Source organism: Strix uralensis, chromosome 5 (assembly GCF_047716275.1).
Source record: "Strix uralensis isolate ZFMK-TIS-50842 chromosome 5, bStrUra1, whole genome shotgun sequence".
Classification (NCBI taxonomy): Eukaryota; Metazoa; Chordata; class Aves; order Strigiformes; family Strigidae; genus Strix; species Strix uralensis.
The window spans coordinates 81,665,402-81,680,663 of NC_133976.1; the positions used below are offsets into that span (position 1 = coordinate 81,665,402).

At 49.7% G+C, this 15,262-nt stretch overlaps 1 protein-coding gene across 2 annotated transcripts; it reads right to left on the reverse strand.

The window, feature by feature from the left end:
* Positions 1-145: 145 nt before the first annotated feature.
* On the reverse strand, positions 146-15,130 carry ITFG2 (integrin alpha FG-GAP repeat containing 2). Of its 2 annotated transcripts, XM_074871953.1 has the most exons (12): positions 14,913-15,130; positions 13,468-13,563; positions 12,976-13,017; positions 11,945-12,122; positions 11,497-11,636; positions 10,907-11,055; positions 9,706-9,800; positions 7,159-7,212; positions 5,388-5,479; positions 4,747-4,864; positions 4,021-4,194; positions 146-3,861 (listed from the first exon to the last, which is right to left on the reverse strand). In XM_074871953.1, the coding sequence occupies exons 1-12, from the start codon at positions 15,006-15,008 to the stop codon at positions 3,713-3,715; spliced, it is 1,383 nt and encodes a 460-aa protein (XP_074728054.1). In that variant the 5' UTR covers positions 15,009-15,130; the 3' UTR covers positions 146-3,712. The 2 variants fall into 2 exon arrangements, with proteins under 2 accessions (XP_074728054.1, XP_074728055.1); XM_074871954.1 differs by lacking the exon at positions 12,976-13,017.
* Between the last annotated feature and the right edge of the window lie 132 nt (positions 15,131-15,262).

Here is a 15,262-nt window from a genome sequence, read left to right on the forward strand (position 1 = left end):
GGCAACTGAGCACAACACAGCCATTCACTCCCCCCCTCCCCCACAGTGCTGGGAAGGAGAAAATAAAGCCAAAGGCTCAGGAATCGAGATAAGGACAGGGAGGGGTGGCTCAGCCATTAACTGTCACAGGCAAAAGACAGGCTCCTTAGCGGAAGAAAAAAGAACATCACTTTAATTCAAAACATTAACAGACAGAATGAGACAGTGAGAAGCATTACCACATCTTAAAAACACTTACCCCCGCCCCTCCCTTCTTCCCAGGCTGTTTTGTTCCTGATATTTCTACCTCCTCCCCCAAGCAGGGCAGGGGCAGGGGGTGGGGGGTGAAGTCAGTCCAAAGCACTCTGCTGCATTCTGCCCCTGCTCCACGTGGTTCCACTCTCACGGGAGACAGTCCTCCACAAACTCTGTGATGAATCCTTCCCACAGGATGAAGCCATTCCCATGCTACTCTGGTGTGGGTCACCCCCACATCACAGAATCACAGAATAATCTAGGTTGGAAAAGACCCTGAAGATCACCTAGTCCAACCATTAACCTAACATTGACAGTTCTCAACTCCACCATATACCTCAGTGCTGTGTCAACTCGAAGCTGAAGTACAACAGCAGGGTCTTCTTCTTCCCCGAGTCCCGGCTTTCTCCAGACACAGCCCCCTGCTCCAGCATGGGGTCCTCCACAGGCCGCAGGGTGACCCTGCTCCACTGGTGACCTCCACGGGTGCAGGGGCACAGCCTGCCCTCTCCCCACGGGCTGCAGGGGGGGTCTCTGCTCCGGGGCACTTCCCCCCCCACCTCCTCCTCCTTTCTTCCACTGACCTCAGTGTTCACATAAGTGTCCTTCTCATAACTCCTCACAAGTCTCAACCCCCTCTCAAGTTTCCCTTCTTAAATATGTTATCAGAGGCATGGCCACTGTCATTAACTGGCTCAGCCTTGGCCAGAGGTGGGTCCACCTTGGAGCTAGAGGAGGTTTCAAGAAGCTTCTCACAGGGGCCACCGCTGTAGCCCCCTCCCCTGCTACCAAACCCGCCCCCCCCCAAACCCAGCACATTTACCAAGAGAGCAATTCTATGGAGAACATCTGCCCCTCCAAAGCCAGACAACGTTGAGTGGGGCCATGGCAGGCACAAGCTGTGGTAGGACTCCGTCTGTTTTTGTCAAAGCACACGCAGCAGGAGAGCCCCTCCTCTGTGCAACAGGACACATGCCCGGTTGTGCCAGCCATGACTGAAAACTCAGGCATTACTATCTTCTGTTGCTTGTAACCATCCTATTTCTGTCCCTGGTGGGGGAGACAGAAGCCACAGAATTGAGGGCCGGGGGGTGGCAGGACAAGAAAATACACAGCCTTAAGCAGAGGAAGAAGAGCAGTCTCTGTTCAGGATGGAAGAACAGCATATGCCAAGACACAGGCCTCTTCAGGGACGTTGCTACAATGTCGTTTCTGTTGTACACTTCTGGAAACTGCTCTGCAGAGTCCTGCTCCACTGTGGTCCCTCTTCCTGCCAGTTCCACTAACTTTGAAGTGCAAGATTAAAATCAGGTAGCGACAGGGCTAGGCGGAAAGTATCCCAGAATACAGTGAAATCAAACTGTTCACCCCACCCGTAGGGACACTGCTTCTCCCCACCTCAGCCAGTCTCCAAGGGGTGGAGACAAGAGTAGCAACAGCTACTACTTCACCTGAAAGGAGAGACGGGAGAATCCTTACTTGTTCTGGTGATCGGAAAGAGTGGCTTTACATTTTGGGAATCAGAAACCTGGAAGTAGCACGAAACCAATAGACTGTGATCTAGTTAATAGCCCCAACAAGACTCATCCTCATTAGGAAAGGACAGTGAGACTGACAAGAACCCAAGGGTTCACACCAACTAATTTGCCAGAAGCAATGGTGATTGCCCACTGGGATGGGTGGCTGTACATCTCAGCCCACAAGCTTCAAGACAACTCCTTGCTTTAGCCCATCAGCAGACGATCAGCTCTCCACAGCTGACAAACTCAAGCCCTGCTGCTCTAAACACCCCTGTTACCAAAGCACTATTAGGACTTGAGAGCTCCTGCCTGAAGGGTCCAGTTGTGCACAAGCACTTAGTATGACAGAGGCACCTTTAAAAATGCTTCTTAGTGAGGTCATTAAAATGGAGAGAAACTTCCACTGCAGTTGCAGAGCAAGAATATAGAGTGGTCTGAGAAGCAAGAAGAGAGCTAGCTGGTACAGAGCAGGCCATATTTCACTCCTCCATGCTTCAATTTTCACAGCTATCAAACACAGAGGACAGAAGCTGTCCTCTACAAAGCTTATATAAATCTACAGATGGAAATTGCAAAGAAAAGCTAGGGCTCATGTAAAGATCTGCCCTTCTACCACACAGGGCTACTTCAATAACAGTCCTTTTGACCCAAGGGCAAGACACTCCTTTCCTCTATACAAAGTTCTTTCTCCCAGTTAGGGCTGCCCTTGGATGTTCTGCAGAGTACAGCACAGCAGGTTTTCAACAGCCTGCAGGATCTTTAAACGCTACCATTTGCTAAAGAGAGCTCACATTTGCTCAGACTCGGATGCAAACCCTCTCAGACTGCCATAAGCGTGCAGGGACAGCTCCACCCATCGTGCGTGTCCAATAAAACATCACACAAGTGAAAGATAATAGATGTAAAACAGCAGGTGAGCCTGCTGCTCCTATCCTAATAAGCAGAGCTAGGCAAGGGGCAAGCGGAGATGGGGAAAAGCGTAACACCAGCAGGAAAGGTTCCTGCCTGGGCCTTTGTGTAGGAACAGCCTGGGTGAGCACCAGCCTTTTCCAGACTCTGTATACCAGCAAGCGGAACGTCACCTCCAGTCCGCCCCTTTCAGCTGTGCAGGACTCAAAATGGCATGGCATTCTCCACAACAAGAGGGGAGCGTGGCATTTCCACTGATTATTATAGAATGGCCAAGCCTTCACAGCACCACAGATTCATAGTTAAGATAGATTCCTCTTATTGCCCAGCTCATATTTGCTTTGCTAAGTCACAGCCATCTCTGGGATCACCCTGCTCAAGAAGATGGAGACAAGCAATGCCTCTTGTATACAGCTGGGGTTCACTGCAGCTGTTAACTCTCAACACCTTATTAGTGCAAGTTGTGGTTCTTCTCACACATGTCTCCAGCTCCTTGGAACGGGAGGTGGTTTGTGAGAAACTGCTTAGTAGAAGAGCAGCAGCAGAGCAAAGGCAAACAATGCCTGGGTCTACTTTAAAAACACACCTAAATAGGACAGAAGGCCCTTGCCTGCCCCCTAACTCAACTCCTCCATCTGCAGTTCCTGCACTGATCCTACTCAGAACTCAGAAATAATCGTTAAAGCAGCTGTACGAATAGGACAAAACAGAGACTGAGCTATTCTCTCCATCTATGTCCTCACTGCGCCTTCAGAGTCACCCACAAAACGCTTTAGCTAGCGGAGAACATGGAAACTGGCAATGGAAGACCAAGGAGCAGGACCCTGGACTCTCGCTGTTCTGATAGCTTCTGATAGCAAATCAACCCACCACTTTCACTCAAGCTACAGCCAAGCACATCCCTCCACAGAACCCAGCCTGTACACCCTTTGCTGTCTGGAAGCTTTGACAGAGATGTCAAAAGAACAGTCTCATCTTCATCAGATGTCCAATTCCAGATGGAGAAGAGTTTGTGCTGGTCTTAAAGTTATCAACCTCCATGTGACTTGTTATAAGGGATCTTGGATTACAGTGTAGTGGGCAGAGGAGTCTGTTCCAGCAGGGTCCTGACACTGCCAGGGGCTGCTCTGCTCTTCTTTCTCTGGAAAATACAGTGTTTTGTGAATCAGGTCTCTGACAGCAGAAACGTCACTTCTTTCTACAGAAAAGAGAGAAAGACAGTTGTTAGGGATTCTCAACAGGCAGTATGAAAGTCCCTCTTCTTCAAGAAGTACCTGGACCTCTAGTTCCTGGCACATCACCTGCCAGCAGCCCTTCCTCTCTTTTCCTGTACGTCTTTCACCCCTCCTGCACTCACCCACACCCAGCTGCTGCAGGAGATTTCCAAACTCTGGGTCACAATCCAGGATTTTCAACAGATTGGTGGACTCCATTCTCTCCAGCTGCACATCCCAGTAGATGTAGATCTTCTGATTGAAGCTGACATAAACCAGGCAGGGGCTGTTGCTTCCTCCTTTGCATGCATAGAGGCCTGCAGAAAGCAAAAGTGTGGAGATCTGACTACTTCCAAAAGGACAGAGAAAGCAAGTAGGTAACTTCTCATGATGAGGTACCAAACCTGTTATCAGAAAGCAAGCACGTGGGGTGAGGGGCACAGATGTGGACTTGGGTTTATGAAATGCCTTTGAGATAATCCAAGAAAGTGTCTCTAAACTGTTATTAACGCATGGAGCTCAGGGATTTTCAAGCTGCTTCTTGCAGGTCCGAGAGAGGGGACTGAGCAAAGCCAAGGCTCAGGATGGTTCCGTGGAGCTTCTTAACTCCACTTGAGAATAGCTTAGAAGTCAGCAAATCAAAAAAGGACAGGAAAAAACCCCAAAATCCTTACAGGGAAAAACCTCAGCATCACCTCCTCTCATCCCTACTTCTCCCAGAGAAAAGACTAGCTGGACCGTCTGCAGTACACACACAGGGAAATTATTTCTCACTACAGACGGACAAAGGATTCCAGATGTCCCGGAGGGGAGTAGTAGCTTTGAGGGAGAAATGCTGCGAGGGCTGGTTTTGCAGTCAGGCTCCCCACCTGCACAGAACGCACTGACATTCTCATCTGCTTGAAATCTGGCAACAGTCCGATTGTGGTCGATGATGTACGTCTGACCATCCCACGCGCAGGCAATCACCTCCTCGTGCCCATTGCCCTGCAGGAACCGTAAGATCATGTATTAGCATGGACATCAACTATTCCCATAGGTAGTCAAGAATCTTTCCTGCTTTAGAGACAGAATGCTAATGTTTGAACAAGATGTCACTTTTGGACATCTTGTCCAGACATTTTGCACTTTTCCCTGTCTTTCTGCACTTGGAGAGCATCTCTCTCTTCTCTATCACAACCCTTAAGTATCATAAGAGCTTGTAGACAACCAGGGTATCAGCAGTGTGCAAAACCATTCAACTTTGCAGTAAAATAAAAGAGCAGCTGGGGGACGAAAAAGTTCATAGCAGGATGCTGGACTTGCTAGGTCAAACACGCTGACACAGCTCAAGCTCTTGCAGGTGGACAGGCCGAGTGCAGAATGCACTGGCACAGACAGATACACTCTGTGTATCATCCTATATAATCCCAGACTTTTTCAGCTGAGTCGTACTCCCTCTGCCCTTCTTAAATTCATATACACAAAGATTTTGTCTTCATCTCTCCCAGCCCTATTCACAGACACTCACAGTAACATCCAGCTTTTCCAAAGCAAACAGCTGGTGATCAACCTGCACAGACCAGAGCAGCTTGTCTGCTCCCTCCATGAGTTTCAGTGTCCCTGGAGGGAAAAAAAAAAATAAAGATTGTCTTGAAAGTATTAAAAGGAAGCAAGATGTTTGCTAACACTGGGCCCTGCACACTTCTTCAACACTTAGGGTTTGCAGGCAGAAGGTTGGGCCCATGGTACAGGCTGTGGTTGATAACAGATACCACAGTCTCAGTTCTGGGAAGGACCACAGTCCATTATCTTGTCATCAGTAACTGGAAACAGAGGGAAAAACGGCAGCAGCCCTGCTAATTGGATTGTGCTCTAAGAGAAGAAGAAAGCTGCCCAAAACAGGCTCCCAAAGTACAGTACATCAACAGATTTCACATGAGACAGTGAGTAAACTAGAAGCTTCTCACTGTGTCCCACAGATCATGTGATCTCAGGACAGCATGTTGACAGGTATCAGCCGAGAGCTGCTGGCTAATAGCATGGCCGTGGCCTCTTGGCTGCTAAAACCATACCGGGCACCTACCTCACACCATTTTTCTATCATCCAGAGATACTGTGATAGTATTGGCAGGGGAGTGGCATTGAGAGAGCAGAACATAAACATGAATCTAACCTCACAGTGCCCTCCAGCCTCAGTAAGGGTCACAAGTGAACCACAGTGAGGCAGGAAGCCTTGCCAGATGCAGAAGCTTCAGAGTTCAGGCCCAGAGAATAATCAGAAATTCCCTAGCAGGACACTATTGGGCAGGTGGACATCTGGCCCAAAGAGGCCAGGCTGCCTATCTGGGAAGGGAGAAGCACAGCATCTTGTCTCCACACTGTTACATTTTGGACAGAAACCCTGTGTTCAGCTCATTAGATTGCAGCCTGTCCTATCACTTCTCAGCCAGGGGCATGGCAGAAGAACCTGGCTCCAGGCCTGTGTGAGGCCAGCTCCCCTCTACCAACACTCAAGGTCCAGCATCCATTTCCTTTACCGCTTCTGGAGACAACCCAAGTCCCTTCAAGTACAAGGACACATCTCTGCTGTGATTTAGAGGCTCCTGTCTACAGGAATGGCACTGCTGAATTGGCATCTCAAACAGTTGTTTGACCACGGGGTAATCTGGCAGTTTAGGAGTCAGCAGATGGAAGTTCTAGTCTCACTCTCCATCTCAAGCTTTCGGTGTGCTTTCGGGCCAATGACCCAGCCTCTTCATTTTCCCAGCTGCTCACTGCTTTAATACTTCCAGCCCCATAGGCCATGGGACCATACAAGTAATTATTGTTTGTAAAATGCTTTCAAATCCACAGATTTCAACAATGAAATCCACAGATAGACTCTACCAGGGAAAGACAGAAAGCCAGATATTAGTAACAGATAGAAAACACAACAGGTTTCCTGGAGAGAGCAAGCCTGTGCGGTATCAGACTCAATTCAGTAAGGAATGGAAGGACAGGCTCAGCTTTAATGTGTTTTATCATATCCTCAGATACAGATCTTATCACATATCTGGCTTAGGGGGGACTTGCTCACAGTGACAACTTTTACTTTGGCTCCTGTCTTAGCTTTCATGCCTTCATATAAAATACGTCAGCAGAAGGAGTCTTGGAGTCAAATTCTCTTGCCTGACCCAGGGAAGCCCACCTCCCACTTCTTTCAAAACCAAAAGCATCGAGCCCCTGATCCCTTGCTTTGAAATAGTGACAGGCCTTGGCCACCCCACAGGCCCTTCTCCCAGGACAGTGGTAGGACTTACCATCCAGAGTACAGAGAGCGAAGAGACCTGAGCCACTATTCTCACTGGAGCAGCCTGTAAGTGCAGAAGAGAGTGACAGTTGATGCCAGTTTAGAAGCATTGTCCCCTCCTTCTCCTGAAAAAAAAGATCCAAACCAAGCTGATCCATCCTGCCTCCTTTTTTTGCCCAGCCTTGACACTTTGCTTAGCAGATATCTGCAGATTCCTGTAACCAATCGTACTCCGTGCTGGCTTTTATTTGTAGGGCACTGGCATCTCAAAACCCAAGACCATGCGGTGCTACAGGCATGTCTGGCTCTGCTGCCTGCTCCTAGGAGTCTGTCTGTACCACACATGCACCTGCAGGCCCATGGCAGTTACGATTTTAGAGGACTGCATCACACCCTCTCCAGGTTCCAGAAATGCATGAGCACAGGAAGACCATCACAAGGGACAAACTGAAGAACAGCTGAAGCTGAACAAGACTATTACAACTGTATCCTCACTGTTTCTTTCAAGGACAGAAACATGGCCTTTGGCTGTTCTGGGAAGGTGCAGGGTTAAAAAAGCAAGATCCCACCAGCAGGACAAAGCATTGGTCGCATCAGCACAAAAGCACCTCCATGGCAACTCCTTAGTGAGTCTGTGGAGATCATACTACCGACGCTATTAGTAGTTTTCACTACAGCAAAACTGCACAGAAGCTGTGATCCTCTCCCAGCAAACACTGGTCAGATGCTACAGAGCCTTCCCTTTATGAGCAGGTTAGACATGTGCCTTCATGCTCCGCCCTGGCTTGCCTGGGCTACGCTTATACAGCTGTGAACTTCCTGAAAGGAGTATCCTCTCCAAAGCCTGTGTATCAGTTACGTGCAGGACAGCACTGACAAATGTGACTAATTCAATCTGAAGAGGAGAGCCCCGCCAACCACCGGGCTGCTTCAACCCCTCAGTACACTCGCTACCTAGCTACCGGTCAGAAAAGACATGCAAGGTCACGTTTTGAAAGTGCTATAACACTTATCAGGGGAGGACTGGAGCTGTATTCAACTACAGCCGCATTTAATCCTTTCAGTGACAATGTAGGAGAGACACTGGCTCCCTGAGGTCTGCAGGAACCCAGGAATCCTGGCAGTCTGGGACAAGCCTGCGGACCTGGAAGTAAATAGGCAGTTTCCCCAGAATGACCTAAGACTGCAATCCTACCTCCACTGTCCGGAGACAGCTCCAAGCCACAACACCCTGCATGCTCCCAGGACACAGAATACTCTATTCCCACAGACCAGCTTCAAGCAAACATTCAGCTGGTTGAGTGTTCTGCTGCTCCTAGCTGACATCCATCCAGACAGGCTCTGACCCAAAAGATCTGCTGTGTCCCCCTCACAAACTGCTCGGCGCAGCACTCTTCAGATGCTTCATTACTGATGGTCCAGCATCCATGGGCTTTTCACAACCTTCTCTTCATCCCTTATTCTGTGTGCCTTCATTTTTCACAGACGCCTCTCATTAGATGCAAGTCTTTGTATGCAGTGAAATAATTGATTTCACGCTCTGTTGACCACGTTGCTCATAGCAGCATCCGAGATGCTGAAAACATGACAAGCTTAGAAACTGGGGAGAAAGGGTACTCTGGGGTAGGGGAAGAGGAGAGGTTTCAGTGGATTGCTCTTCTCCCCCAGCTTTAATCACATTGGACAGCCTAAATCATTCTCAGACAGCACTGCAGGGGGTAATACTTGGACAGAGCAAACGCAGCTGGATTCCAGCCAGCTGCAGACAAGAGAAAGTGATCTGCATTGGGAATTTTCTGCCTTCTTGTGTTACGCCCACACGCTCCCAGGGGGAGTGAAAGCTGCTTACTCTCCATAGGTACTAAAACAGGGCTCAGCAGGTGCACGAGGCACGGGTCAGAGCACAAAGCAGTTACACAAGGGAAGCAGTGGCAGTGTGTAAGAAAAGTCTGGACACAACAGCAGCATGTCAGGGCTGAGAGAAGCCAGCAGCTGTGGAGAGTTTAGATACAACAGCTGAACAGAATACACTGGAAGGAGACAGAGGACAGCGATATAAATGAAATATGGAAGCAGCTCTAGAGGGGTTGGGACTGCATAGGTGAAGGAAGGGCAGGATATAGCTGCCAGGTGTTGGGAAAAGCACAAGAGCAAGAACAAAGATGAGGCTGTGGAAAGGCAGAGATGCATCTAGGGAATAAGAAAAGGGCATAAACTGCAGCCATGCAAAAGCGAAGATCAAGGACATCTGGAGGAGCAAGGCCTGGCAGCCATGCAGGGTGACTGAATGCATGCCAGTGGAGGCTGCAGAGAAACCGCTGCGCTAGGGAAGAGTAAGAGCTACCTAGGGAAGGACAAAGGCTGTAAAAAGTTCAAATGCAAATATCCAGCTGTCTTTGGGAGCTGGCTAACGGAAGCCGAGTTCCCTCTGCTCTTGCAGCTGCCTTCCACTGTTACTTTCCAACCACAGGAAATCTGATTTCATGCTGGACTGATGTACTGAAAAACTGTCGGGGCAAATGTTGGGCCAGAGACCCCCAAGCTCCTAATCTCTCACCTCGGCCAATGCTACCAATTAGATGAGTGGAAACGTTCTTGTTGTGAATCCGTCCAGATGTTTGGTGTAGAATAACATCTCGAACAGGGGCCTCGCTAGGGAAAAAGAGAGACAGACATCAGGGAAAGGTTAGGGAACCATGCCTGGGACTGTGCCAGAACAATCTCAAGAGCAGTGTAGTCCAAAGCTCTACAAATCCAGAGGTTGACAGAGTTTGTGCATAGGTTAGCCCTCTAATGGTAAAGACTAAGGAAAAGAACGCATGCCACCCCAGGTATGAAAGGAACTCACTAATGTTTAAAAAAATTGCAACAGAATGATGTAATGCATCAGAAAACTGGAAAGAGCTCAAAGGAAGAAAAAAAAAAAAGACGTCAGTAAAATATGTCTTCCAATCAAGGTAAAAAAGACCATTTTTATCATTAGTGTCACATCAGCCTGGCTGCTTTTCACTCAGGAAGTGTCTGTCTGGGGTTAAATAGGCTGGTCAGAGATCATGCCTGGGCCTGGCTTCTGGCTAGGAGGGTACCATTCCACTAAGACACCAAGGAGCCTTGCCTAGCTGCCCTCCTGCTGCAGTTTTTTTGGGTCTGCCTTAAAGTCTCACAGAACACCAGAAGCACATGAATTCCCCACAAGGGTCCCTCCAGCACCAAGGACAATAACCTCACTGCTCATCTCGATTGTTCTGGTTGTGATTTACAACACTGGCTGCCAGGGGTCTCATCAGGAAAACCTCCATCTACTTCACATGGAGGAAATGAGTGAACGAACCCAAAGTGTTGCCCTGGGCCTCAGACTAACTGGGCTTGGCCCAGCCTTTCAGCTGCTACCCTTCCCACCACTAGATAGGTCACCAGATTGCTTGCTACTCTTTCTCTGGAAATCTAGGTCACTCATTTCCCAGTATTGCCCCCCTCCGTGGGCTGGTTTTGCCACGCTCCTTGTCCAATCCAAGGAGAACACAGTGGGATACAAAGAAAGTGGTGGGGTTCACCTTTGTGATAAAGACGTAAAGTGTTCATGGAAGTGTGGGTGCAAGTGGGCTTAAGTCATGAACTCCCAGCAGTACCGCAGGTCACTGAAGCAAGGACAGATGACAACACTCCCCCACCCTCAGAAAGTGGTGTGGTGGTACCCCCTTGTGATGGGCATCTACAGCAGAATCTCCTCATCTACCCCACACAGCAATGCCCTTCACCTGCTTGGCGCAGAGTTGTCTCTTCCCTCTGTCGTGGCCTGCTGCTCAGAGTCCCAGGTGCACAGCAGAATGGCGTAACCGCAGCCTGGCTGAGACACCATCATCTCCGGTGAGCCATCGGGGCCTGGGTTCACTGAGAGGCTGTCCACCTGTACCGGCAAAGGAAAAACATGGATAGAGTCAAACTGAGAACTTTAAACACCTCAGAAAGGTTCACTGTGCTCCTTGTACCTAAACTTGAATATGGCAGCTCTTCTGATAGAGCTGAGCAGAGGCTGAACAAATTCAGCTAGAAGCAAAATGTCCAAGTTACAGTAAAAGGTTCAGTTTCCCTACCAAAAGCCACTTAAGAACAACGCTAATATTTTCCACTAATGCTCTCTAGTTGGATGAGAGCAACCGACTGTTTCCCAGACCAACCCACCAGCTGCTCCGTATGTACAGGACAACGACCGAGCAAATCTCCTTTCAAGCCATCAACATGACAACTGCTTTGTTCATAGGCCTGAGATTTTGTGCTTTTTCCCTTGAGACAGCCACCTCTCAAAGACTGTATGACAAGTTCTGCTCTGAACATTCTGTTTCCTTACCTGACCTTCTAGCAGCCATTTCTTCAACAGCAGCAGCTGCCCAGAGACGTGGTCTGAATTCTCCGACAAATCCTCCCAGCGGAAGGCACGTACCACCCTGTCAGTGTAACCCACCACCAACTCACACTTCCCATCTCCATCTGCAGCGAATACAAGGAGAGAGATAGGCTCTCTCAGGCTTTCACAGCCTCAAGAGCCCCAATACTCAGAAGCCACTGTGCTGGTATCCATCAGGTAGCATCCCTGAGGATCCCAATCCTGTAACGAGAACTTGTACTTCAGGAAAATTCCCGAAGTTCTTGCTTCTCTCCTCCTCGACTTGGCTGTGGTTTGTTAGAGCACTTGTTTTAGCACGACAGTAATTTCCTTCTGAGTCCCACACACTTTCCCTCTCTCTCAACACCACCACCTCATACCCACCAACTCCCTCACCAGCTTCCCGGCTCACCAATGTCACTGATCAGCATGACCTTGGTGTTGGCAGGAATGTGCTGCTTGAACACTGGCTTCTGCTCTTCTGCTGCTGCCAACTCATGGTGACCTGAAGGATCTGGGTGTTTTGAAGTTGAAGATGTCAGGTCAAAAAGATGAAACCAGCCTTCTGCACTCACCGCCACCACCAGATTCTAGGAGGGAAGAGAAAAACCTTTTGATTTTTCCTCTTTTAGAAACTACAGAAGCTGTCCTACAGCAGGGCAAGGGAAGATACGAGGGTAGATCCGTCCAGATCAGTGACTGCTACAGAGGGAACAGGAAAAAGGGGTTTGGTCAGCATACAAACTACTCAGGTACTGCAGGGTCCAAACTTCTTTTTCATCCTTGTCAGACTAGGCTATCAAGCTGATATGCGCATGCAATCCCCAATGCGTGGCATTTTCAATGCTCACTTCAGCTCTGCTCCACACTAAAGCACACATTGCTACAGTATTTTAGGCAGGGTGCCTAATCTGGGACTTTTGGACTCAGTGGTCCTGGCTTAAACCCCAGAAATAGCAATCCAGCAAAAGGAGTCATTAGACCCAGTGGAATCTGCTTGGGAGTCTAGACTATTCTGTGGCTCAGTCTTGTTTAGATGACCTTAAATCCACACAGCCAAGTGGCCGAAGGGCCATGGCCCACAGCAGGGACCAGCACAGAGCAGGGCAAAAGCCGCTGAGGAAAAGGAGCAACCCTCAGACCACCAAAGCCTTGTGGTGCTCACACAGGGGGACATGGAAATCAGCAGTCTTTCTGAAGATAGGATGGACTTCCTTGCTCACTAAAACCTGCATATGGCTCACAGAAAGATACAGGTTATATGTAAACAGAAGAACGGTTTTAAAACAGTAGCACTAAAACTCTATGAGCAAGGGCAGATCCTGGAGAGAAAACACCTGCAACATGTTCTCCTCCACACGCAGGGTATGATGTTGCCCTAATCTCCCGAGCACCTCCCACGTGCCCTACAGACTGAGCTGAAGAGAGTTTGGCTGCTCTCACCTTTCCTTTATTGCATACATCTCCCACGCCAACACATGTGAGCTGCAAGAGAAAAGAAGGCCATACATGAAAGAAGGCAGCCCAAAACAGCACTTTGGGATAAGCCTCTGCCCTCCCCTCTCCTCCCCCATAAACTGTCTCTTGAACTCTAAACAGCCTTTTCAAGGACAAAGAGAGCAGAGTCAGGGACAGAAACACACCTGTCACACAACTGCCCAGAGCCCTGAGGCAAAACCCACAGGGCACAGGAGCAGGGTCAAGGTGGGACAGAAGCCCAGTTCCTGTGTTTGTTCAGTGCTTTGCTCACCACTTCCAGCCCATGAGGCTGGCTGTGGGCAAAAGCAGGGTCTTGCATAACTACATGAAAGGCATTAGAACAAGTTCTGGCTGCCATTCCCCTCTGGCTTACATATTCCTAGGCAGCGGTCAAGGATAGCTGGCTGCACATACACCAAAAGGCCCAACCATTTAAAAATTTTGTCAAGAACTGACCATTCCTTGGCAAGATCGCACAGCCCAGGGTTTGCTGTCATCATTCTTGTAAACATAGAGTTTCCCATTGGTGTCTCCCACCACCAGCTCATTCAGCTGTACAAGAGAATTGGGTTAGTAAGAAGAAATTCACAATTACAATAACAGCATTCCTTCCCCACAGCAGTAACAGAATTCAAATCTAAAAATCGCTCTGTGGGAAGAAGCCGCAAGCAAAACAAGAGTTAAAAAGACAGACTCGAATCGACAGAGAAGGTCTGGGAAAAAAATAAAAGCCCTAATTTTACTCTCGCAGATAAAAGACCTGGAGAGTGGCTCCTTAGAGCAACATTCCATTATCCACCGCATCTCTAGCCACTGTTTCAGAGTTATATCACTGACTGTTTTAATATCCTGCTCTGCTAATCATCATCACCATCACCCCATCTTCCACCCTTCAATCTAGATTGACTTGATCTTTAACTACCCGTGGAGAACAATGGCAATGGGGAAAATTTAATCATCCAGGAAGAGGCTGCAAGAACACCTGCAATAGATTTACACTGGGCATTCAATCTCCCTGATGAAGGGGTAAAGGTCTTTCAGAATGGTGATTATTTCTTTAAAGATGACTGCTAAAAATCACCAACCACCCCTGGAGAAGAGCCTACTCCTACTACCCCATCTTCTGCATCATGCCCCTGTGTATCTTAATTGTGTGTATTTCATAACTCCCTGCACACATTACCCTGCATAACACGACTTCTTATGGGAAAATTTGTTTTATTATCTACTGCATTGTTAGCCATGACGCTTTTCAGGATATTAGGATAGCGCTGTAATAAAATTTGACTGTTGAGAAGAAGGGACAGTTTACACGTATCTGGTTAAGCTAACCTCTTGCTAGTTACGGACAAATCAGACCCATCAGAAACCACCATTTGTGGGGCTGATAGCAACATTCCTGATGCGCATCCATCCATCATACAAGTCAAGAGACACTGAAACTTGGCTCTACCCTGTTTGCGATCCACTGTGCCCCAGCAAAGCGTTTCCCCACAGCTCCACAGGAGAGCGTCTCTCTCTGGGACCAGAAGTTAACCTCCCTACCCGTCATCCAGGGCCCGTACCGAGCATGTCTAAGGGCGATGGGAGCACTGACTAGCTGCAGCACAGAATCACTGAACATTCAGCTTGCCTCTGGGGGAATCTGATCCAACCCCTGCGCCCCTCATATCGCTCAAGGGCCCATCAAGCTCTGCGTCCCCCCACGGGTGGGAGCCCCACCACCTCCTCGCCACCCAAACTGGGCCCAGTCCACCTGCGGAAGCACCACCACCTCCCGCGGCCTAGCTGCCACAGGCCCCCCCCGAACCCCGCGGCGGGGCAGGGCCTCGCCCTCAGGGGCCACCGCTGCCACGCCAGGGCGGGACCCGCCCCTCCCCGCCCCTCAGCCGCCACCGGACCGTGTCATTGTCGGCATCCCCCAGGCAAATGGCGTGCGGGAAGAGGCTGCCGCCGAAGTCGAGCGCCACGCACTGCACGTAGCTGACGGACCGCATCCCGCCACCACAGCCCGCTGAGGCGGAGCTCCCGCCGCGGGACACCGGGCCGGCCGCCAGCGGCTCCGCAGGTACAAACGCCACCGGGACGCGCGGGCGCAGAGCGCGGGAAGAAGGCCGGGATCACGTGAGGAGGGAGTCACGTGAGACCGGAAGGGGACGGGGCACCTGAGGGACGGCGGCGCTGAGGGGGCTGGACGGGGGCGCGGCGCCGCCACCCGGCGGCGCCGCGCCCCCGTCCAGCCCCCTCAGCG